The 26,031-nt window shown below is 37.9% G+C and overlaps 1 protein-coding gene across 9 annotated transcripts in view; it reads right to left on the reverse strand.

Annotated features, from left to right (window-relative positions):
* Positions 1 to 3,451: 3,451 nt before the first annotated feature.
* Positions 3,452 to 26,031, reverse strand: part of THUMPD2 (THUMP domain containing 2) — a 47,275-nt gene continuing 24,695 nt past the window's right edge. For 6 of the 9 annotated variants that reach the window (XR_004257223.1, XM_032239400.1, XM_032239402.1 and 3 more), the window contains 4 exons: positions 23,209 to 23,280; positions 22,607 to 22,721; positions 11,697 to 11,805; positions 3,452 to 4,451 (listed from right to left, as the gene is read on the reverse strand). Coding sequence is in view for 8 of the 9 variants with exons in the window: in XM_032239400.1 (XP_032095291.1) it covers positions 4,127 to 4,451; positions 11,697 to 11,805; positions 22,607 to 22,721; positions 23,209 to 23,280 (621 nt within the window). In the remaining variant the exon portion in view is untranslated. The other 3 variants (XM_032239404.1, XM_032239398.1, XM_032239401.1) reach the window with 3 other exon arrangements.

The following is a 26,031-nucleotide window of genomic DNA, read 5'->3' on the forward strand; positions in this document are numbered from 1 at the left end:
TCAAAAATTGTTTCCAAAAGGAGAATAATTACTTGTCTAAGAGAGCTTGGCTTTGCTCCAAAAGCTAAGCAGCTGCAGCTGTGCTTCCTCTACTGGGATCTGCTGCAGGCTCCACACATCCTCCAGGTCTGCCCCAGTTGCTCTGAGCACCATCAGATCTCCTGGGTCTAAGGGCATTAGAGAGCTGCATACAGTAGGGCTGGTCCAACTGGAGAGTCATCTCTTGCCTAGGCCTCCATTAATAGTAAATGAGTCAGAACAGCAAATACAAAGCTCATGTTTAGGTGCTAGAGAGTTCCATCAACATCTGTGCCTTCGTGGTGGCACTAACATCGGCAGCTCCTACAAATATATGGTATTGCCTTTGTCTATTTTGGTAGGAAGGGAGAACCTAAGGAGTGTGACATTAGGCTTTCCAAAAATCTATACTCTTACTCCATGGATCAGGAAGCCAGTATGGGTATTCTGCAATTGCTGAGGGTAGCTATTCCAGCTATAGACTCAGACATTGGGTAAGTTTACCGGATGGTTTTTCACTGAGAAAGTTGAAGTAGTTGGAAGAGAACTTCCACAGTCTACCACCACCACATCCGCCCACCTTCCAGCATCTGCTCCCACTTATAATCTGTTCTCTTACAACACGTGTTTCTGTAATGGGCATTAAATCGAATATTGCTAAGTAAGGAGATGATGTCACTCTAATGTGGAAATTGGGTTGGTTCATATGTGATTTTTTTCTCCTTAGCATATTAATGTTGTGTGTCACCAGACAGGAGCAGCTGAATACGAAGGATGCCAGTGGAATGAGTTGAACGAACAAGGTGCGGAATAAGGCACTTTATATGACGTCCATAATCACAGGCTTTTTCTAGTTCATCTTGGCTGCAGGTTCTGCCATGGCCAGGCAGACTGCCTGTTGTGTAACTCAGCATCTCCTTACCCTTCTTTATTTATGCCCAAGTCTATCAAGGTGCCTGTGCCCTTTTCCTGGAAAGGTGAAGTCCTTTATAATATTTTTGTTAGGAATATAATGTCTTAATGGTACCAATATTTTGACTAAGATTGGTGTTTCTGTTAGTGTTCAGGTTGCAAAACTGGATGTTTGCAATGGTTTGCCCCAACCAGAACTTAGATATTTTTCATAAAATATTTTTAGTGCATAAATTTGAGAATGAAAAAAAATTTTAGGAGCATACTTCTACTATAGCTGAAATGTCTGTATGCTGTCTTCCCACCTGTAATCGTGAACACATGATCGTGTTCCTTTCTAAAGCTAATTCCTCCAATTGTGGACTAAATTTTATCCTCTTATTCAAGGATATCACTCTAGCACTTGTCCCTTTTTTCCTATTTCATAATACTTTCATCTCTCCTGGAATTCTCTTTAACATAAAAAAATACTGCTGCTTCTCCCAACAAATCATTCTCTTGCTTCCACATTCCTTACCAATCTACTACTCCTATTTCTTTTCTCACCTGTTTTGCAAAACAACTTGTAAGAACTGTCTATGCTCACTCTCATCAGCTCTTTCCCTGTTTTCTCTTAAGCTCACTGCAGTCTTGTTTAGCTCCCCTTCCATGTCACCGAAAGAACCATGGTCAAGGTCATGAATGATACCCTCACTGCTAAAGCCAATGGTCAATTTTCAGTTCTTGCCTTATTTGGTCGGTTAGCAGCATTTATAGGATTAAATACTCCCCCTCTATGCCCTTCGTTCATGTTTTCCAGGCAATCACACTAGGCTTTCTTTTGTTTCACTGCTTGTTTCATCTCAGTCTTCTTTGCAGATTCCTCTTCTCCTCCCAACCTCTCAGTATGGAGGAATTCAGGGCTCAGCCCTGGTCTTTTTCTCCTATTTTCAATCCTTTGGTGATCCCATCCAGTTACATGCCACCTGAGTACTGAAAATTCCCAAATATGTATCTCGAGAGCAGACCTTTTGCTTAAACTGCAGACTCACATATTCAATTGCCTAATCAACATCTCCACTTTGTTTAATGCATATTTCAAAATTAGCAAGTCTAAAACTGTCTAGCAAGTCTAAACAAGATCTGCTAGTTCAGACTGTCTAGACTAGTCTAAATTAGACTGTCTAGACTAGCAAGTCCAAAACAGAACTTCTGATACTTCCCAACAAACCTGCACCCTCTGTAGCCTTTCCTCTCTTCGTTGATGAAAACTCTATTGTTGCAGGTTCTTGGCCAAAAATCTTCAGTCATTCCTGTCTCCTCTCCATTTATCATACCTCACATCTAACACATCAGCAGATCCTTCTGGTTCTACTTTCAAAATACATCCAGAATCCACGTGCCTCCTACCATCTCTGTTACCATCCTGGGGAAAGCTGCCATTTTCTTTTGCCTGAATTATTACAAAAAACTCCTAACTGATCGCTTTACTTTCACTTTTCCCTTCCTACAATCTATTTGCAATATAGCAGCTACAGTATCCTTTAAACATATGTTAGATGACATCACCTAGTCACAACTCTTTCAGTGGTTCTGAGTAAAAACTAAAGCCCTTAAAATAGTCTTCAAGGCCCCATCTGATCTAATATGCCACCTCTACCTGCCATCCATTACCTTGTTAACCTAATCTCTCATCTTCTATCTACTGTATCCACTACATGCCAGGAGTATGTCTCTTCTCCCTTAAGTTGTGGTAATCAAAAATATCTGCAGACATTAATGTATGTCTTCTGAGGACCAAAAATTTCCCCTGGCTGAGACCTCTGCTTTAACCCAAGGAGTAAGGACTACAGGAACCTTGCTTTTTCTGAGTTGTCAACTTCTATCAAAAGTGGATAGCCCTCCCCAAAGTGCTTGTATTCCTCAGGTTTTTAGTGTTTTCCAGAGCATCGGGTAAACACAGGCATCATCAACTGTTTCACCATCACATGCTATATACACTTTCTACAATACTAGCTGTAGACTCACTGCCTTTAACCCAACCAGGCCAGATAACAAATAATGAATTCCCATTATCGGGGTCTTCTTGCTTGAAACCCCTCAGAATATCAATCTCCATTATCAGGGGCCCAGCTGTTAAAAACACAACCAATTTACTTAGTCTTAGCAAAAATAAAATGTATTAAAGATTAGTAGGTAGCTCTTAGAATTTTCTAGGAAGGCACAGAGAAAAGCTTAGTGGTGGCCACGCAGCCAAGAGCACTGCTGAAACCTCAGGATAGGAATGTTCTGGTGAAGACCTCTTTGTGCTGCTGTTGGGCACAAATGCCATAGCTTGCACGTGAGTGCACCTAATACCAGGGGTCCAATTACCACACCCTGGCTGGAAAACAGATTTTATGGCTTCTGCTTCAGAGGGGTGATTCACAGGGTGGAAAATTTCCCAAACATAGGAAAGTAGTTCAAATGCTACTAAAGCTGCCAATAAATAAGTTGAACAATTGTATCAGACTATAGAAAACAATTCAACCAGAGCATATATGTTCCTCAACTTACTGTTTCTTTTTCTCAGGAGCGAACATAAGAAACACACTGAATTTCTACAAATAAGGGTGAGGTGACAATCTATGAATGCTTTTAGGAAAAAAGCACATTTCATTTTCCAGCATGTTGAAGGCTTAATTCAGTTGTTATTCTCAATAATGGTTTATATAATAAACACATAAAATGTATTGCAAATACAAATTATTTTCATTCCAATGGAGAAGAAAATTACAGGCTCAAAAATCAAGTTTAATATCAAACGAAGTTACATATAAAGGTTTTTACATGTTCAAAAAACGGATAGTTAAAATATTCCAATCTGGTGTTGACTGTGATGCACTTAGGTGAATCCCTGAAAACTTTTATTTTAAAGTTGAAGTTTTTGCTCAGAAACTGGGCAGAACAGATCTTTCCACATTCTGACAGAATGTGAATATAAAACTTAAGTCTAAAAAATATTCAGTAACTTTTTTTTTGTCAAAAACATTAAGCACTTTAAAGTATAAAGCAGAAACTCTTACCAAGCACATGAACCCATCAGCCACACCTCCTGTTTTTGGGGGAATCCAGTTACTTGGAGCTCTGTGGGTGCCACATGAATCCTCGAGACAGCAAACTTCTGCTGTACAGCTAACTTACAAGGGCCTGACCCTGGCTGATGGTGGCAAGCCTGCTACAGTCCAGAAGAGTGCGACTTCTTGTATTTACATATGAACGCATCTGTCTTTCCAAGGCTAACTTTGTAGCAATCCACTGGGACCAAGGAGCCAAATGGTGACATTTTGTCTAAGAACTTGTGGTTACTGGCTTCAAATGAAGTTGACACTGTCTTGGATGCACCAGTTTTTTCTTCAGGAATCAAGCACTTTTTAATTCCAGGTTCATCTGTGTGACTGTCCTTGGAATTGAAAGGGATACTGCTCTCTTTACAATCTGTAAGACGCCTGTGGTGATCTTCACTAAGCAACAGTACAATGGTTCCACCAACATGAAGCACTCTGTAACAAAAAAAAATGGTAATTGCTATATTTCTTCCTTTCCAGACAACAAACAATCCCACTTCATTGAAAACATTTCGTGTTTTTAATTTGAAATTTAATTTTACTCATTTAAATACAAGGATTTTTGATAATTAGGTAGTATCTTCTATAATGCATATTCATTATAGTAATTATAAAATCCCTAGTACAAATCCGCTTTAATTATCTATTTTTACTCTACTTAACAGGAAAGCCTCAAAGTAAATTGTAGTCACAGTCTAATAAATGATTGTACAAAGGAAAAGGCGAATGACAGAATCCTAAAGACTGCATGTATTAAAAGCAGTAGGCTGACGGCAGAAGAAAGTTAACAGGAAAGAGTTAGGATACAAACAAAGAAATGGCAAAGGAAAAATCAGAAAAAGAAGGGCAGATCTTGAAATGTCAGCTTTTTGAGGAGAAGGCATTTACTCAATCATCAAAGTCTGTGTAGCACTTATGTGGAGAAAGTGATGAAAACACTTGCCTGTGTCCTGTGGCACAGTCCTGTAAGTTGCCAAAAGATCACTGAACATCTCTTTGGGAGAGAAAGTCAAGTAAAGGGTGTGAAAATGCCACAATCAAGGCAAGCAAGAGGGCCCTGGGAACATGAGGTGGATCCTAAACCCAGGCATGGGAGATAGGGGAGAAGTTTCCAGAGGAAGACACCTGTGCTGTGAGTTAAAAGACAAGCAGGAATGAGCCAGGCAAAGCGACAGCAAGCGGCTGCAGCAAGGGAGGGTGCTGGGAGCAGAAAAAGCAGCAAAGGCAGGAGGAAGTGGAGAGGAGGCAGCTCTGAAAGCAGCTCAGTGGGTGGGTGAGTCAGAGCAGGTGGGAGGTAGAGGGAGGAGGGGAGTAAGGAAATCAGCTTAGAACGTGCTGATGCACCTAAGGAACACGTAAGTGTGGATTCCACCAGACAGCTGGATACACAGCCAGGAGTAATGAGAAAGACCAGGCATTGAGGTAAAGAAAGAGTAAATGGTAGCTAAAGCCATAACGGTGGATGGGATCACCTAGGGTGGCAGTACACGGTGAGAGGAGAAAGTAGGACAAGGAACAGAGATTTCACATTTAAAAAGTGACAGAGAAGATCCATGAAGTAGACATCCTAAGAGAAAATCTGGACAACAGTGATGTCAAGGAAGCCAAAGAAGTACAGTTTCAAGAGGAAACGGTTTCAACAGTGTCATATGCTATAGGGCCAGTGTGTAATCCCAACATTTTGGAAGGCTGAGGCAGGAGGATTGCTTGAGCCCACGAGTTTGAGGCTACCCTGGGCAACATGGCAAAACCCTGTCTCTACCAAAAAAAATACAAAAATCAACCAGGTATGGTGGGGTGTGCCTGTAGTCCCAGCTACTTGGGAGGCTGGGGTGGGAGGATTGCTTGAGATCAAGGGGCAGAGGTTGCAGTGAGCTGAGACTGCACCACTGCACTCTAGCCTGGACAATAGAGAGAGACCTTGTCTTTAAAATAAAATAAATAAATAAATAAAAACAATAAAATAACAAATGCTATAGGACTAATAGGTGATCAGGATGATGAGAAATCATTAGTGAACCCAGGGACAGCAATCCTAGCTGAAGGCAGGAGCAGAACCTCATCTGCCAGGGTGGATGGCACTGGAAAGTGAGGAAGCAGACGTGTCAAGTGCAGACAATTCTTTCAAGAAGTTCAGCTGTACAGGAAAAGAAACAGTGGCAGCTAAGGACCAAGAGTTAAAGGGAATCTGCCTCATGCCCAGAGAAATCTAAGAAGCTTAGGTAGCTCTGCCCAGTCTAACTCATTAGCAAAGCTAGACAATTCTGTCTCCAAATTGTATCACATATTTGTCTACTTCATTCATACTTTGCCTGGACCACAGCAACAATCTGGTAGACAGGTCGTGTTTCCATTCTTGTCACCCTTCCCACTCTCTCTTCCGTTTCCACACAGAAGACAAATGTAAATTCCCTGCTAACTCCTCAGTTGCTTGTACTGTACTTCAAATACATTCTAACCCCCTTACTCTGGCACCCAAGGCTCCTACACAATCTGACCCTCACCTACCTTTCAGACGTCACTGCCTGCTTTCTGTGCTTATGACCTTCCTTCAGCTGCTCAAACTCACCAAGCTGCTTCTCACCTTAGGACATTTGGACTTGCTGTTCACCCTGCATTTGACACTCATTTTCATCACTCACGCCCCACAGTCAAATAACACTTTCCCAGAGAGGCCTTTCCTGACTACCTAGCTAGGGTAACCACTGCTTTTCTCTCACTCTAAAGTGAAACATTTTGTTTTATGTCCATCACAGTACCAGTCATGATCTGAAATTATCATTTATTTACTTATTATCCATCTGTCTTTTCACAATAAATGGTCAGAGACCTTGCCTGTCCTATTCACTGCTGTAATCTCCAGGGCCAAGTACGTGGAAGTGCATGGGAGATGCAAAGACTTCCAAATGTGTCTGGGGAAGGGATAAATGAATCTCCTGGAAAGAACCAGCAGATGAGTAGGCAGAAGATAAAAATGAGAAGTGGGCAGAGTGTGATCCTTGAGGAGGAAGGAACTGAGAGGATAAACCCTTGCAGGAAGAGGGGAACCTCTTCTACTGAGCAAGGAGGAAGTGGATGGGAAAATGAGTACTCCTGAAGACAGAAATTGAAATACTTTTTGGGCCAATAGTTTAGCAATACTGTATCAAAAATATGAAATGTGCATAACCTTTGACCCAGCAATTTCACTTCTAGGAAATTATCCTAAGAAGATGTAATAGTAAAATTAGTTGAATAATAGCAATAATAATGGTGATAGAGCTTATATTTATTGAGTATTTAATACGTACCAGGCAGTTTGAAATGTTCTGTATTATATATCACTTAACCTTCAGCATTATCTTTTTAAGTATATCCTATATAGCACTGTCATTTTGCAGATGAAGAAACTGTGGTACTGTGGTGCTTGGTCATGTAGTTAAGTTTGAAAATCCGTGCAAGGATGTTCAAAGAATGGTTCTTTATTGAAATTAAAAATTGGGAATTAGCTAAATATTCATCCATAAGCAATGGTTCCATAGTGGTACATACATATAATGTGGCAACCACTGAAAACTGTAATGTATATTATAATAACTGATCAAAAAGGAGATTCACAACATTGTTGAGTAGGAAAAAAGCAATGTTCCAGTAGAGTAAGTTAAAGATAATTCTATTTATGTACAGTAGAAAACATTTATTTATTTGTGCATATGTACATGGCAAGATTCCTAGCAGGACATTCACCATTTATTTTTTTTCAAATAATGGAGAAAAACTGAAAATCACCTGAAATCCTGCTACTCAGAGATTAACATTTTCCATAAATGTCATTCTAGACATCTTTCCATGTTCATACACACATAATTTCTTTTCTTTCTTTTTTTTCTAGAGATGGGGGTCTCATTCCATCACCCAGGCAGCTTGATCAAACCTCAAGCTACTGGTGTCACCTAGTTCATATATACATAATTTCTTTTCTTTTTAGAGATAGGGTCTCATTCTGTCACCCAGGCAGCTTGATCACAGCGCATTGCAGCCTCTAACTCCTGGGCTCATGTGATCCTCCCACTTTCGCTTTCCAAGTAGTGGGGACTGAAGGTGCATGCCACCACACTTAATTTTTTAATTTATTTATTTAGAGATGAGTTCTTGCTAAGTTGTCCAGGTTACTGTTGAATTCCAGCCTCAAGAGATCCTCCCACTCCCAGTGTCTTGAGTTGCTGAGACTACAGGTATGAGCTACTGCGCCCAGATATACATAATTTCTTACTATGAAAGCTATTCAGAAATTATAAAGCAATGTATACCAAATTCTATTCCTTTGAACACTACTGTGTATCAGTGATGATAAAAATAAAAATATTTCTATTTCTTAAGAAAAAACTCTGTGGTCAATAAGTTGGGGAAACTCTGTATTAAACAACATCAGAGATTTCTCTTTTGTATGTGAACCTGAAAACCTAGGAGTAGATGATGCAAATAATCCTGAATTATTTGTCCGTGGGATACAGTAAGTCTTAACCACCTACTACAAATCTTCTGCTCCAGGCAGGCTGGTGTAGAAATCTCCACACTGTTTCATCTCCACATCTTTTGCTGTACTAGTCACTCAAGAAATACTTACTAAACATCTGTATATATAAAAATGATGTGGTCTCCTTTTTCTATTCTGTCTTCACTTCCAAATTTCATTGAAATCTTGCTTCTTCCTGAAACCATCTCAAGCCTCTTTGGCACACAGTGCCTTCTTCCTTCGAGTGGTGCAAGGTGAATTTTTAATTTTGCTCATGTGTTTGCACAGTTAGATTTGAGAGGAAAACTCAAACGCACTTCTCTGAATTCCTCACAATGCTCTGTACCCATGAAATGGTTAATCCTTTAATAAATTAAAGGAGGAAATAATTGAGCTCAGAATGCATAGCTCACGACACCAGAGTAATCATTTATCTGACAATCTTTAATTCTGATTGCATGTCCTTTCTTGAAGAGTCCAGCTCTGTAGTACACACAGTACTGTTTCCACTGCCTGTTATTAACATATGTACCGATCCCTTGTATTTGTTGTATTTTCACAAACACAATTTCCTATCCCTTCCATTTTCTATCTAGGGCCTTAAACTATCAGTAAACTATTGGAATAAAAATTATGTGTACTTAGATATATTTACATAAATCCCCATATACTTCCCAAAAGGATTTCAAGTGGTTTACACTAAAAAATCAGGTAAGTGATAACAGAGACTGAGCAAGCTCTAGGTGGCCAGCACTGTTGTAAGAGCTTCAAATCTGCTGATTCCTCAGAACAATGCCTTTGGGTGGGTATTAAAGGCAGGCAAATGGTTAAGCAATGTGCCTCTGACTGAAGAACTATTAAGTAATAGAGCCAAGACTGGAACTCAGGTAGTCTGGCTCCAAGGCCTACACTGAACCACTATATTACGCCACATTGCCTGTATGAAACCTCAAACCATAAAAATCCAAAAGTCAGATATAAAGGTTGGGGGCAGGTGGCAAGGAAGCTTAGTCACAGAAGGAAAAGTCCCTTATATCCAAATGCATACATTTTAAACTGGTCCCACTGAGGCATTCTGTATGCAGGAAGTCACGAATATTCATCTTCCTGATTCTCAAATATTTAAATTTACTGTCACAATGTGAGGGCAGTCATATCTATTACTATCTCATTTTCAATCACCCAGAATAAAAACCAAACCCATCCTAGAGAAAGTCAGGCTGGTATAATTTACTAGGCTGAAACAATCGTCTACTCAAAATAACTGCCCTCCACTGACTTGTAGAGATGCTGTAATATGCAGCATTAGATTTTCAGTTACAGTAAGCCACTATCTCTCTGAAAGCTTCCAGGCTAAATGTACATCACTGCTCACACATGTTAGTATCTTACCATGAATTGGTTAAAGGTGTAGATGTGCATTATCTAGTTAGGTTTAAAGGCTGTAGTCATTAACCCTGGCTGCACAATAGCATCACCTTGGGAGTGTTTAAGAACTACCGACGCCCAAGTCCTCCACCAGATCAATTAAATTAGAGTCTTGGTGGGCAGGGGTGGAGAGCAGGGATCATTATGTTTTAAAAGCTCCTAAAATGATTTTTATATGAAGTCAGGGTTGCCAAATCTGCTCAAGGGGAATGTGAAATTGGGCAGCAGGGAGTATAGGTACTCAGGAAATGTCTGAATTATCGGTGCTGCCCAGAATGAGTGGTCTCGGGTAATATTTCATGAGTTAGGCAATTGGGTAGTGGGGAAGTTGCTTAAAAAAAGAGAATCCAAAAAGCAAGATGGAGAAGCAGGAGGTGCCAGGCTCTTTTTAACAACCAGCTTTACCTGGAACTAATAGAGTGAGAACACCCAGAAAAGAAGTGTGGAGCACGCGCGCCCAAAATGCAGTGAGATGGCTTTTAGTTGAGCTTAGACTTCATGTTAAGATTTAATTTTCTTTACAGAATGTTAGCCTTGACCCTGAATTTTCTCCATCTAAAACACATGGCTCATATTTTAAATTCATGACCCATTATTTACATAGTAGGCTTTTGACATTTATGTTATCAAATGCCCTGCTAGACAATTTAATATCAACTGACTTCTTATATTCATGTCCAATTCATAACTCTATGCATTTTAGGTTCTCTTTTTTGTGAATTTAAATGATCAGAAAAAACACATATCCATGCCCCATTGTTTTAACCTCTCAAAGAAATGCTTCCATTGAATTATATTCCCTTAGGTCATCAGAAACCATAAGGTGAATACTTTCGCATTTTCATTTCACAGCTGCTATAGTCTGGGTTTGTACCCCTGTACCTCATGTTGAAATTTGATCCCCAATGTTGGGATGGGACCTAATGGAAGTGTTTGGGTCATGTGGGCAGATATATCATGAATAGATTAATGTCCTCCCTGTGAGGGGCAATGGGTGAGTTTTCACTCTATTACTTCCAGGTAAAGCTGGTTGTTAAAAACAGCCTGGCACCTCCTTTTCCCTCTTGCTTCCTCTCTTGTCATGTGATCTCTGCACACGGGGCTTGCCTTCTGCTGTGAGTGGAAGCAGCCTGAGGCCCTCACCACAAACTGAGCAGATGCTGGTACTGTACTTCTTTTCCAGACATCAGAATCAAGAGCCAAATAAACCTCTTCTCTTTATAAATTTCCTAGCTTCCAGTACCCCTTCACAGCAACAGAAAATGGACAAAGACAACAACCAGTATAAAGGTGCTGCCCATTCTATGTTATGGAACATTCCTTATGTTATAGAATTCTGTTCTGTTGTTTAGTAGCTGAGCGATCATAAGAAAGTTAATCTTTCTGTGCCCCAGATTCTCATCTGTTAAGTGTGGGGGATTAACACACAGAAGGCAGGTTTTTTTTGTGAGGGATAGAAGCAAATATGTAAAATTTTGCTTCAGACCAGTGACTGAAATATAGGTCACTATTTCATATATTCAATTCTCAGTACATAATAGAGAATTATTATTTTTCTGAATAAAATTTATGATATAAGATGATATGGATAACATTTATTTCAACTATAAACTTCTGACTCAAAACCTTAGAAAATTAAGCTACAAAAACTCTGGGAAATTACTACAAGGTAATCAGACCTTAACTGAAGGGCTATGATGTATTTCAGTTAAATGCCCAGTAGCTAAAAAATTATGAAAATAAATTCAACAACTTACCTTTCCATTTCTTGTAGAATCCTTTTGATGTCTTCTCCTAACTTAAATTTTTTCCCAAATGGAATGTCAGAAATAATAATATCAACACTTTCTGAAGGCAGTGGCAATTCTGAAATAGAGAAATCAGAGAATTCTATTACAGTAAGGTCAAATATTTACAACCTAAATAATGAGAAAATTGAAGTACACAGGATTATTTTTGCATAACAGATAAAATTTAGGGTTGCTAATATTGTTTTAAAGTAATTACAAGATTCCAAAATGCTTTCACAACCACTAATGATAAATGATACAGTTATTGTAACTGTTCGTTGAAAATTGGTTTTTCTGATACAATAAAATGTAAATTAAGCAGAATTTTAAATTAACCAGAAAACTCAATTCCCAAAATATACAACTTGTATAGAAAGCTGTTAGCTCCAGAAAGAAATATACTAAGTTGCCTAGAAAAATCTTCTACAAAATTATATTCTACAACTTTCATTTCCCATTTTAAAACTGTACGTTCAGATCTACTTGTTTTAGAGGAGAGGATCCATAACATCACTGCAAGGAGAACTTGGAAGGTTTAGAATATCTATTAAGTCCTAAGACTAGAGAAAAGGCTACACAATCAATAATCAACACAATGATTATCGGTAAAAATTAAATATAGTGTCTGGTTATTAATTCTAAATTGCTTTAGCATTTTAATGTTTTCTTCTCAGAAGGTAATACAGTACACTCTACCCTAGCATCCATATCTTCTGAATGTACTTTCCACTTTTTACTTATTTTACTTCTCATCCATTTTCTAAATTAAGTTGGATACTCATAAGATAGATGTCCCAATTTGCATTTTGAACAGTACCTTAATTTTGCAGAAATGTAATGAAATTTAAATCATCTTCACTAAATATCAAAAGTTTCTGTTGGTAGGAAATTGAAAAACAAAACAAGAAATGCTTTGTAATCTGGGAAAGTCTAACAACTACCTGCTAGATCTCTCCTAACCTTTACGTGGGGTTAAGAGAAGAGGAGGAGACTGTTAGAAAAAAAGAGGATAATATTCTTTTAAACTGAGACAGGAATTCTTTTTTTCCAAGTTGTATTTTAACCTCATGGTTTTAGGATGTTGATATAGTACACATCCATTTACAAAATGACTAAAGATAATAAATGGACAATGAAGGCAACCATAGTCCTCAAATGTTTTATTTATGAAGAACCATGCAGTAATTTACTTTTGAATTTAATCCCAAGTCCTTCTTTTGCCTTACACTACACACACAGTACCTACACATGAGTTAGCTGCCCATTACGTCCAGGTTTGGTAACACTAATTATTTTCTTCTGGGTCTCCATTTTTATTGGGATCTTTGCTGCTCTATATAATATGCTAAACTGCTTTATATAATTTTAGAAGTCGAAGAAATAAACTTTATATAGATGGAAAAGAATTTATTTTAAATCTCCAGAACTAAGCAGTATCATCTTCCAATAGAGCATAAAATAATCGAAGCTTTTGTTGATGCGGTTGAGAGCACAAGCTCTGGTGTCAGACAGCTTGCATTTGGCTCTCTTCCTCACTAGCTGTGGGACTTTGGGAAATTCCTGCTTCAGTTTCTTCATCTGTAAAACGGAATAAGAATATGTACATCAGAAGCCAATAAAAGAGGTAATATGTGGAAGACATTTAGAACAAGGCCTGGCACAAAGTGGACACTCAGTAACTGTTAATTGCTTCGTGGTCATTTGCAGAACACAGTATCCCCTTCTCACTCATTCTCTGGCATCAAAGGCTGAGGTAGGGCAACTACTTCCAGGTGAGCCTGTCTCCTACTCTCTGTTCCTCCAGCCGTGGTTCTCAAAGCGAGGACCCCACAGCAGCAGCAGCAGCAGTATCATCTGGAAACTACAACTCAGTGTGTATGAGAATCAGTTGAAAGGTCTTTGTAAAACCTTTGTAAAATAGATTGTTGTCCTCACCTCCATAGGTTTAGATGTAGATACTCCTTGAACCACGAGCACCTGACCCATACAATTCAACGTACAGTAAAATCTTTTAAATTATTAGATGCTTTGAATACTGCTTGTGAACAAAAAGTTTGCTTGTAACTAATGAGCTAAGATTCAATAGAGACATAGCTCAAAGCAAGTAAAATTCATCTCTTTTTTACAACTCTGCAGGATGATTGAAGAACATGAAAAAAAATTAGTTTTAAAATACCAGTTGTTTTGAAGAAAAAAACTGCCCTATTTTTCCTCCTTCCAGGAGAAAAATGGGTAAAAATTTTCTGAAATTCAGGATTATGGCCCCAAGATATTTTCTTCCAAAGGGTTTGAAGGGCCTTCAAGATGCATTTTTATGCATATGTTTAAAGACCAGGTTGATTGGGCACTTTTATAAAATTGAGCACATCTTTCTTCCTATTTTTGTTCCTTGTTCTTTCTACTCTTTATTCTTTCTATTGTCCAGGTTTATAATATTCATACTCTGTCTCCTAAAAGTAATTCCCACAGTCATTTAAACTTAGTTCTACAGTTGAATTAATTTCATCCTTATCACTAATCATTTTGCCTTGATTTTCTCCATTTCTCAGCTGATTAATCTCTTAATGTCTGGATTAAACGCTTTTCCCCAAAAGGGCTTAGTTGTGAAATCTTGCCTGAACTTTTTCATATTTCAAAATGTTTGTCCTTAAGATGATGTTTTGGTTAGGCATAATATTTTTGCATCACACTTTGCTTCAGTAACTTTGTAAACAGCATCTCAGAGCCATGTAAATAATCACTATTCTATTGTTAAATACTCTATAATATTTTCTTTTCATTGTGGCCAAAAGATATTTTGAGGTTTACTTTATGACCTTATCTTGTTTGGTTGCTGAATTTGTTTTCTTTGATGATTACTATTCTTTTTCTCATTTCAATAAGTATAAGAGGTTGTAAAGCTTTCAACAAAATTCTGATCTGTCATCTTAATTCAGAAGTCCATAAACAGTCTTAAACATGCAAAATGTAGTCTGGCATCTGGATTGGGTCAGCATACAATTTACAGTCCAAATGAACATTTCTGAGAACAGAATGCTATAAATAACTAAAATTATATGCTTTAAAATATTTACTATCCAATAAATTGGTTTATTATGGTGTCCCTAAAAACCTATCTGTGCACACTGAAGTTTTTAAGTTTAATACAAGACTATTTTTTTGAGAAAAAATAATTTGTCCACAGTACTAATATTTGAACAAGTTCTGGTAAGTGAAGTATCTTTCAGTTCTATTTTTTTCATATGGAAAGTGTAAATATTTCAGCCTTCCAGTTCACAGTCCCCTCCACTCACAGTGCCTTTGACAAATATGTTCATAATACAAAACTCAAATTACCTCTATTATTCTTTTAATTGTTTTACCAAATTTAGATGATACAAAGTTAAGGTCTTCCCAGTTTCATTCCATTCCATTCTAGACTATAAATTTATCCAGTTACAACAAGGAAAGTCATCAGGAGATTCTTTCCATACCATATCCAAAGTATATTTACGGAATTTCATAATTAAGTCTTGTGCACTGTTGAGCTTTCAGTAATTTGTTCATTTCCTCCTTTGTGTTTTTAGGGAAAGATGATCAATGTCTTCCTGTTGCCAGCTTTGTTTTTAATAACTGTAATTCACCAAAAAATTTAAAAGCTAAAGTATTTTGGCACTTCATTTGTTGAATCCTTTGATTACAGATTTCCAGCATATTCTGATAAAATGCAATCAAAATTAGGCAACTTTTTTTTTTTTTTTTTTTTTTTTTTGTGTGTGTGTGTGTAAAGTTTATAGCACCATCCTAGGACACTCTGGCAGATTTACAGACTAATTCTTTGAAGGCTTACACTTTAAAACCCAATTGATGGGCAAGCAAAAAGGATAAGTATACTGCCATGCAGACATATTTTTTTTGCATTCAGTCATCTTCATCACAAATAGTTTCTAGTTCAGCTGTTCTGTATACAATTAAAAACGAAGGCCGGGTACTGTGGCTCACGCCTATAATCCCAGCACTTTGGGAACCCAAGGCAGGCAGATCACAAGGTCAAGAGATTAAGACTATCTTGGCCAACACTGTGAAACCTCGTCTCTATTAAAATACAAAAATTAGCTGGATGTGGTGGTGTGTGCCTGTAGTCCCAGCTACTCGGAAGGCTGAGGCAGGAGACTTGCTTGAACCTGGGAGGTGGAGGTTGGCAGTGAGCCAAGATCGTGCCACTGTACTCCAGCCTGGTGACAGAGCAAGATTCTGTCTCAAAGAAAAAAAAGAAAAACAGCCAGGTATGGGGTGGCTCACACCTATAATCCCAGCACTTTGGAGGCTGAGCTAGGAGGATCACTTAAGACCAACCTGGGCAATACAGTGAGACCCCATCTCTATTTTTTTTTTAAATGGCATTAGCCAGATGTGGTGGTGAGCGCCTACAGTCCGAGCTACTTGGGAAGCTGAGATGGGCGGACTGCTTGAGCCCAGGAGTTCATTCAAGGCCGCAGTAAGCTATCATCAAAACCACTGTGCTCTAGCCTGGGTGACAGAGCAAGTTCCTGTCTTAAAAAAAAAAAAATCAATTATTTTGACAACTTAAGTGTCTATTTCAATGAACATTGCAGCTTGTTTGGAGGTAATAATGACTTATATGGATATCACATTAAATTTCAAGTGCATTTCTGCTCCATAGGCATTAGTAAGAATATTAATTTTTAACATGATGTTGTGGCTCACCAAAGTAATACATAAGCACACAGATGCACAATGCTGAACTGAATTTACAGTAGCATTCATAAAAAAAAGTTGCATCTTTGACAGAAAAAAAAAAAAAACCACTGAAATTTCCAAGAATTAGGATTAAAAAAAAAAAAAAAACTACTATTGGAATTGACTTAACTGATTATCTTTCTGAATCATGTGATGATACTGAGATGATATTGATACAAAACTGGCAACATTTAACTGTCTGCAAAGGTCTTCTGCTACTGAAGCCAGCATATCAATAGCATATTAATAGCTTCATTTTGCTTAGGTGCATAACAAAATTTATAACTGAATATGAGCAAAATAAATTTGGAAGGTAAACATTCAGTCTAAAAGGAAAGTCAAACTTTATAGAGTGATACTTTAAATGCATTTTTTTTCAGCTGCATGTGATAAATAGTTGGCTTTGGACCAGGCATTCTTAGGGTTACTAAGTTTTTATTTTTTTCCTTCAACTTTTAAGTTCCAGGGTATATGTGCAGGATGTACAGATTTGCGACATAATGTGCTGTGGTGGTTTGCTGCAGATGAACCATCACCTTGGAATTAAGCCCAGCATCCATTAGCTATTCTTCCTAATGCTCTCCCTCTTCTCACCCTTCCCCGACAGACCCCAGTGTGTGTTGTTCCCCAACCATGTCTCCATGTGTTCTCATTGTTCAGCTCTCACTTACAAGTGAGAACACGCGGTGTTTGGTTTTCTGTTCCTGCGTTAGTTTGCTGAGGATAACAGCTTCAAGCTCCATCCATGTCCCTGCAAAGGACATTATCTCATTCCTTTTTATGTTTACATAGTATTTCATGGTATATATGTACAATATTTTTTTTTATCCAGTCTATCATTGATGGGCATTTGAGCTGATTACATGCCTTTGCTATTGTGAATAGGGCTGAAGTGAACATAGGTGTGCATGTATCTTTATAATAGAATGATTTATATTCCCTTGGGTATCTACCCTGTAATGGAATTGCTGGGTCAAATGGTATTTCTGACTCTGGATCCTTGAGGAATCACCACACTGTCTTCCCAATGGTTGAACTGATTTATGCTCCCACCAATGGTGAAGAGGCGTTCCCTTTCATCTGCAACTTCACCACCATCTGTTGTTTCTGGACTTTTTAAGAATCACCATTCTAACTGGCATGAGATGATATCTCATTGTGGTTTTGATTTGCATTTCTCTAATGATCAGTGCTATTGAGCTTTTCTTTGTATGTTTGTTAGCCACATGAATGTCTTCTTTTGAGAAGTGTCTGTTCATGTCTTTTGCCCACATTTTAATGGGTTGTTTTTTTCTTGCTAATTTGTTAGGCCGAGGCGACCAGCCTGGGCAACATGGTGAAATCCCGTCTTTACTAAAAGTACAAAAATTAGCTGGGCGTGATGGTGCATGCCTATAATCCCAGCTACTTGGGAGTCTGAGGCAGGAAAATTGCTTGAACCTGGGAGGCAGAGGTTACAGTGAGCTGAGATTGCACCACTATACTCCAGGCTGGGCGACAGGGCAAGACTGTCTCAAACAACAACAACAAAAATTTGTTTAAGAACTACTACATATTAAGGTAAATACTAGATGCCTCTATAAACAGACTTGTTTCATTTGGTCAGTGATATTGCCATGGCCTTCACAGGATTGTAAATATCAACAAATATTTACTCAAGTTACACGTTCATTAGCTTTCTTAAGAAATAGACACTCAGTATTTACTTTTTCATTAAAAATGCATTTTTAAAACCTTACTTCTTCCGAGTTTATTACAAAATAGAAGTGTAATAAATACACTTTACCGAACAATAGAAAAGAACTTATACCATACAATAAGTGATAAAGCTTTTGCAGCAAGAACATGGGAACTACTCTCTACGTTGAACTTCTTATCCCCTATTTTCTACACATATTTCATATACACGTATCTCTTATCACTTTCCACAGTTCCCTCTGACTTCCCAAATGGGCAGCCTGATAGCTTTATGAATCTTGCAGAATACAGCATGGGCCATAGACACCTGGCTAGAACATGAAGGGCCAAGCCAGCAGAATCAGGACAGGTAGCAGAGGAGAAAACACAGCAGGATAAAAGAAAATACAAACACCACATTATGTGGTATTTATGGGTGTCCTAAAAAAAGCATGCCATCTTACTACAAGGGTGGAAACTTGAGAACAAAGCACAATTGTTGCCAATAATCCTATTATAAACCTACATTTAAGTGGTGTGTGAAAGGCTACAGAATCTCTAACTGGAAGGAAAGAAAGTATTTCCTTTTATCTATGATTTTGCCATTTTAATTAAAGCATAAATGTGTTTCTTTTGCTCAAATCTGTTTACATTATAGCTTCTATTTTATATTGAGAGTGTAACTATATCGGCAGATTTAAAAAAGCCTAATGACTAATTGCTATTTCCTAACATAAGTTGTAACATAATATTCATTTGATTCCAAATTTTCATAATGATTAAAACTTAAGAATAAATACATGTGATTTCTTCATGTTAAAAGATCATTTCTTTTTTTTTTTTTGAGACAGAATCTCACCATGTCACCTAGGCTGAAGTGCAGTGGCACAATCTAGGGTCACTGCAACCTTTGCCTCTTAGGTTCAAGCGATTCCTCTACCTCAGCTTCCCAAGTAGCTGGGACTACAAGCATGAGCCACCATGCCTGGCTAATTTTTGTTTTTGTTTTTGTATTTTTAGTAGAGACAGAGTTTCACCATGTTGACCATGCTGGTCTTGAACTCCTGAGCTTAAGTGATCTGCCTGCCTCGGCCTTCCAAAGTGCTGATTATAGGCATGAGCCACCGCGCCTGGCCAAGATCTTTTTTTTTTTATATTAGTTGAGGGTTATAAAACAAAAGGTAGGGTTATAAAACGAAAGGTTATTAAAAAGGTAGAAAAAGTATAGGGTTATAAAACCAAAGGTTATTAAAAAGGTAGGAAAAAGTAAAGTCATTAAAGCACATAGAGGCTGAAGATTGTGATTTTGCAGAAATGTAAGTCATAATGGGAGTGAAGATTACTAATTTCCTAGATATACCAACATACCAATGCTTACAGATGTTTAACTAATTCATGCTGTGTGTTAGACACTGTATTCTGTTTATGTAATAAATCCTCACTACAGCCTTATGGAATGGTATTATAATCTTCATATTACAGATGAGAAAATAAAGGGAGGTCCAGTTTTTCTGCTGAAGGCCATACAGTGAGGAAACGATGGTGGAGCTAGGATTTATACTTGGTCTGACTCTAAAGTCAGTAAGTGTTCTTAATTCCTACAGTAAAAAGGCATGAGATCCTCAAATCTGTCAATATTAAACAAGGGATTCATAGATCTCAACACTCCAACTTGTATTTATAATTAGAGCTCTTAGAAACCAAATTAATGAAGAAAATAAATGCTTTTATCTAGCCTGAATGTCCACCTCTAAAGTAGGTGCAATAAAGGGCTAATTATTAAAATTGGCCCCTGTATTAGCAAGACATATAGTTTCTGCTAGACTGAAACAGTATTAAGAGGTTGTGATGAAATAATATAAAACAGATGTTTTATTCTTTCCTCCAGAAAGTTATCCTAAAAACAATTCACTGAAGAATTATCTAAAAATGACATAATATGAAAAAAAGTTTATCTCAGTAGCAAAGAAAGGTAAATTCAAGCAAACCTATCAAATGTGTAGAGTTTAAAAAATTGTAATAAAAATTATCTCCAGTATCAACAGAGGTTTTGGGAAGAGTGCACTGATGTCCATAGCCGATTTGGGGTGACCTGTTTTCATGTCTATTCTCCTTCCTCTGCCTTCTCCTGCTCCTAGGAGTGCACTGGATCCCATCCTTTCTCAGGGGCCTAGATATAGCAGATGAGCGAGTCTCCTCTCTCCTCTATCATGCCAAATTCCTCCTTTTCATTTGACCTCTTCTTTAGCAAGATCATTCTACATACAAAAAAAATTCTAATTTCTATCTTCAAAAAAAATCCGATTGATCCCCAATATCCCTTCTTTCAGTTATTGCTCCATTTCTATGCTCTGCTTATCAGCCAAACTGCTCAAGAGAATGCTCTAAACTAGTTGTCAAGTTAGCCCCTCCCATTCTCTCAAGAGCCCCTCCAGGGAAACTGTCCTTGACTTCTGCAGTCACCAGGCCTCTTTGTACTTCACCAACGAGAAGCAGCTGACACAGCTGATCTTTCTTTCTTCTCCGGATTCTTACATTCCTACATCACTGGCTGTTCCTCTACCAGATGCTCACCTTCTAGAAGTCCAGGCATCTGAGTACTCCAAGGCTCAGTCCCCTTTCCCTTCTCTACTTACACTCATTCCCCGGGAGATTTCATGAAACTAAATGATCTCTATACTGGTGATGTTCAACCTCTCCCCTAAACTCCAGATTTGTATACTGATGTACTAACTTGACAACTTCACTTAGGGTCTAATAATAGTGTGAAATTTAACAGGTCCTCAACTGGAACTAGATCCCCCATCTGTCTTCCCCATCTCAGTAATGATAACTCCATCCTCTAGCTGTTCAAGCCAGAAGCTTAGAATGTTCTCTCTCTCAACAGTCCACATCCAATCCAACAATAAATCCTGTTGGCTCTATCTGCCAGATGTATGTCTGACCTTCTCTCAACACCTCCTTAAATACCACCTTGGCCAGGCCACTGTCATTTCTTACCTGGATTATAACTAGAGTTGCAACAGTCTCCTAACAGTCTCTCTGTTTCCATTCTTCCCTCACTACAGTCTAAGAGGGATCCTTTCAAAAATAAGATTTATTCAGTTACCTGGTACCACAGAGAACCTTTAAAAAACAGGCACATACAAACAGTGGATCACTTTTGACAGTCAAAAGTGGATCACTTTTCTTTTAAAAATGAAATCTTATAGAAAATGCTCCCTAAAGTGAAAATACATAAAAGTGGAGCTGGGAGTGCAACAGAAGTCCAATGGCCAACTCAGTACTCCCTCCCTCATGCCTACAGGGTGCTTTGGAGAATGTAAAGGGATTGAAAACCCACTGCTCTGGAACAACTTATGAAGCAATTTCAGTTTTCTTAAAGGTTTCAAAGAAATAGCATTCTTTAGGGATCAAAAAAGCTTACAGTCTAGTCACACCTCAGTTTGTTCTAGCAACTTGTGTCTGCTGCACAGAGTCCTATTAAAAACCTTGGCAGAAAGGCTTAAAAATAAAAGTCACTGGCAGCAAACAACTATGAGATCTCAATCAACAACACAATTTCTTCTTTGGGGATGCTGTACTATGCTTTTATGCAAGTTATCCTGGTATTTTCTTTTGTTGATACTCATTCTCACTACTTTTCTACTATGACAAAATTTTTTAAACAATATTTTGTTCCTCCTGATTATAGGTTTGATATTGGGCCTATCTACTGCCTATCACTGTTAACAGAATGAAATGTTCTTACCTGGGAATTAAATGCACTCATTTTTTAAGGGAGAAAAGTATGCTCGGGGAATAGTAAACAAAACAAAAACAAAGAATAGTTCTAAAAAATAGTCTAAATGCCATGGATCTCAGGAAAATATTATTTTGATTGGACTCCGTAGACTTGATTCCTAGGGTAATGCTTTCCCTCTACCTCGTGGGGTGACCAACTGTCCTAGTTTACTCCAGACGTTGCTGATTTTAGCATTGAAAGTCCTGGTTTAGCAAATTGGGATGGGTGATTAGCTTACTCCAGTACATCTCAGGGATACTGTCTAATTGAGACAAGAAAGTAAGATAATTCAGAACATTTCATATAGTTTATTCAAAAGAAATTCAAAGAGTTATTATTACACTGCTTTCTTTATTTGATGGCTATATTAGTTGATCACTGGTTCTGATATGAGAAATGGTTCAGATGTCACAAATCCTTTTTTTCTTTTTAAACAAACACATTTTAAGAAGTCATGCTTTACATGGTTATGAAAACTACAGAATTGTCACTTCCCAATTATGAACCCCTTAAAAATAAAAAGGTTACACTATTAGAAGTATACCGAGTTTTAGTCCCACAGATACATTACAGGGTAAAACCAATCTTTACATAGTGAGTCTTGTTTTATATTATGATTCTAAATATATTTACATATGTTCACTTTTTCAATTGTTTTACATTTTTAGTATCTTACCTATAACAGAGACTTGAAGTAATTCAATTTTATCCTCGAGGCCTGCAGCTTTTAGATTGTCCCAAGTACCTAGTAACTGTGAGTCACTGACATCAGCACCTACATAATACACATCCTATGGAGAAAGAAATAATATTTTAAGCATAAATAAAATTATTGCATATTTTACGTAGTTAAGATAATCTATCTGCATTTTCTCAAATGACGGAAGTGAAATTAGTAGATTTTAAATTCAGGTTGAAACACATTTAGGGTATTCTTTTAAAATGATAATAGCAAAAAATGTAGTTTTTGTTAAAATTTTAAAAATCTGTTAATATTTTACAATGACAAATGTCTAAAGAATTTGAGGATTAGTATAATCTAGGTCATGACTAATGATTAGAATTCTGTCATATTTTCCTAAATTTATCATAGTATTTAAAGAAATAACATAGCAATTTAATCTTTCATAATCTATTTTGAGTATAGCGAATAATAACTTATATAATTAAAAATGATAATCCCCAAATAGACACTCTACTTTGTAAGTAATTGGTGACTATACTATATATACTGATTAAAGTAGATAAATTGCTTGCTTTACCAAACTTAGAACTTACTGGCCATTCTTTAGCAGCTTCCAAAAGTATTGTTCCAAGTCCACACATTGGATCTAAAACAAATGCACCAGCCTGTAGACAGAAATATGAATTTGGTATTATTAAGACTACCATAGTAGGTATTACAAAAGAAAGCTGGCCAGGCACGGAGGCTCACGCCTGTAATCCCAGCACTTTGGGAGGCTGAGGCAGGTGGATCACAAGGTCAGGAGTTTGAGACCAGCCTGACCAACATGGTGAAACCTCATCTCTACCAAAAATACAAAAATTAGCCAGGCATGGTGGTGCACGCCTATAGTCCCAGGTACTCGGGAGGCTGGGGCAGAAGAACTGCTTGAGCCTGGGAGGCGGAGGTTGTAGTGAGTCAAGATCACAGCACTACACCCTAGCCTGGGGGACAGAGCGAGACTCTGTCTCAAAAAAAAACAAAGAAATAAGAAAAGTAAAACTTGAGGAATCAATATTTCAAGAGTAAAGATTACTTTTTACACTTTATTAAGAATTTCAGGTAGTTCAAGCCCTAATGCAGGAGTGTGTTCATCAGGTTTATAAATTAGGAAGGCAGCCATTATGGCCAAAGCATAGCGAGTAAGAAGGAAAAGGTAGTGAGAGCCCCAGAGAGGGAGCTAGGGGATTCTGTCAAGAGCTGGGTTATGCTGTGTGTTGTAACAACCCCCAAATCCTAGAGGTTTAAAACAAGAAGCTCACACTGCATGCCCACATTAGGGTACCTGGGGCCTCTGCTCCTCACTTTGGAACCCAAACTGATGAAGCAATCATCATCTTGAGTGCTGCCATCACCCTGGCAGAGGCAAAGAAAGCATGACAAATTGTCCACTGGCTCAGAAAGGTGCCACCTGGAAGTGATGCACATTACTTCCACCAGCATTTAACTGGCTAAAGGATGTTAGTCACATGGCAACACAGTGTCAAGGGGCTGGGAAAGTATAATCCTATATGTACCTGGGACAAGAATAGGAAATTTGGAGAAAAAACTACTTACTCCCACTGTGAAAATCACAGCATGCCAGATCTCATAGGTGGTGTGAGAATTCTGGTTCTATTTTGAAGGATGGGAAAGTATTGGAGGGTTTGAGGACAGGAGTCCCATGACATTACATTTTAAAGGGATCATTTTGGCTGTTCTGTAGAGGTCAGATCATAGAAGGATAAGAGTGCTGGACAGTCCAGTCAAGAGATGATGGTGGCTTAAGAGTGTTGCGGATGTGGTGAGAAATGGTGGGATTCTGGATATATTTTAAAATGTGAAGCCAAAAATGGAAGGGATGTGGAATGTTAATGAAAGACAACAGTCTGGAATGTCTAAAAATTTTGACTTGAGCAACTGGAAGAATGGAGTTGCCTGTTTCTGAAGTGGAAAGAGTTGGGGAGGAGACGCTTTGGGGGAGACAAGAGTATAGTTCTGGCCTTGTTAATTTTGAGACACCCTGTAGACTTCCAAGTGTGAATGTCACGTGAGTCACTGGACATATGAGTCTACAGTTCAGGTAGAGGTTCAGGCTAGATAGGAATTTGGGAATAGTCAGTGTCAGTTAGCTTATAAATGATATTTAAAGCATCAGAACTGGATGTGATCATTTACAAAGCAAGAGAAGTTAAAAAACAGAAGCCTATGAATTGACCCCTGGAGATCTCTCAGGTGCAGATGTTTGGAAGAGGAAGATTAGCCATACACATTGAGAAGCAGCTCATTCTAATACAGGAGGAGAACCTGGCGTAGTGTTTCTGAAACAAAGTGAAGAAACTGGTTCAAGAAGGAGTGTGATCACAGTGTCGGAGTGACAGAAGGGTAAGTAAGATGAGCAGTTTCAGTGGAGTGTTGGTGAGGAAAGCGCCATGGAAGCCGCTACAGGAGAGAATGGGAAGAAAGGAGGTAGAGACAGCCAATGGAGATAATTATTTTACAGACTTTCTCCATGAAGGGAAGCAGAGAAAGGGGGGTGGCTGAAGGGACATATGCATTCAGGGGAGAGTTTTTTTTTTTTTTTTTTAGAACAAAACAGGTATATTTCTATTAGACTACCTGATACAGAAGATAGTGTGGTATGGATGGATAGTATGAATGACAAATAATACAAATATATTTTATTTGAAATAAAAATGCATACACAGCTCAATGGGTCACTTAGAAACAAACTGTTGCTTGACTATATTACTGAGCAAAAACAAAACTGAAGCACAAACACCTTTCTTTTTTGACATGTATCTGGAGATAGGTAGGAAGACACTACTTGATTTTTTAAAAAACTGACCTTCCCTTAAGGCCTGGTCATAGAAGTGTAAACAATGTAAATGAATCCACCATTACCAGTTGTCATATCATATCTATGTCACCTGTGTATTCTGACATTACACACATACCTGCCAATATACCTGGGAAAGGTTATTTTATCACAGTTACACTTGAGTTCTTAGCAGGTAGGACAGAGGAAGAGTAATTTGAAATAAGTTTTACATCCTATTTAGAATAAATCACTAGTATTTCCTTAAATAACAGGTTACAATAGAAAGATACTGCCTGGAAGTTATCCTTTTCACTTTGGTTCATTTTTACTTTTTGTTTGTGATTTACATAGCTGTTTAATTCATTTGCTTATAGTACAATCCTGCCATAAAGTATTAAAGCACAAGATACCTATTATTCCTTCGACATCTGCATTTTTAGAAGGGTTTTACCCATTTATTTTTTTTAAACATTCAAGAACTGCTGACATACTGTGGATATAGAGTATAAAACTTGAAAAATGCAGATGTTGAAGGAATAATAGGTATCTTGTGCTTTAATACTTTATGGCAGGATTG

Source organism: Sapajus apella, unplaced genomic scaffold, assembly GCF_009761245.1.
Source record: "Sapajus apella isolate SASKATOON/1434 unplaced genomic scaffold, GSC_monkey_1.0 scaffold44, whole genome shotgun sequence".
Taxonomy (NCBI): Eukaryota; Metazoa; Chordata; class Mammalia; order Primates; family Cebidae; genus Sapajus; species Sapajus apella.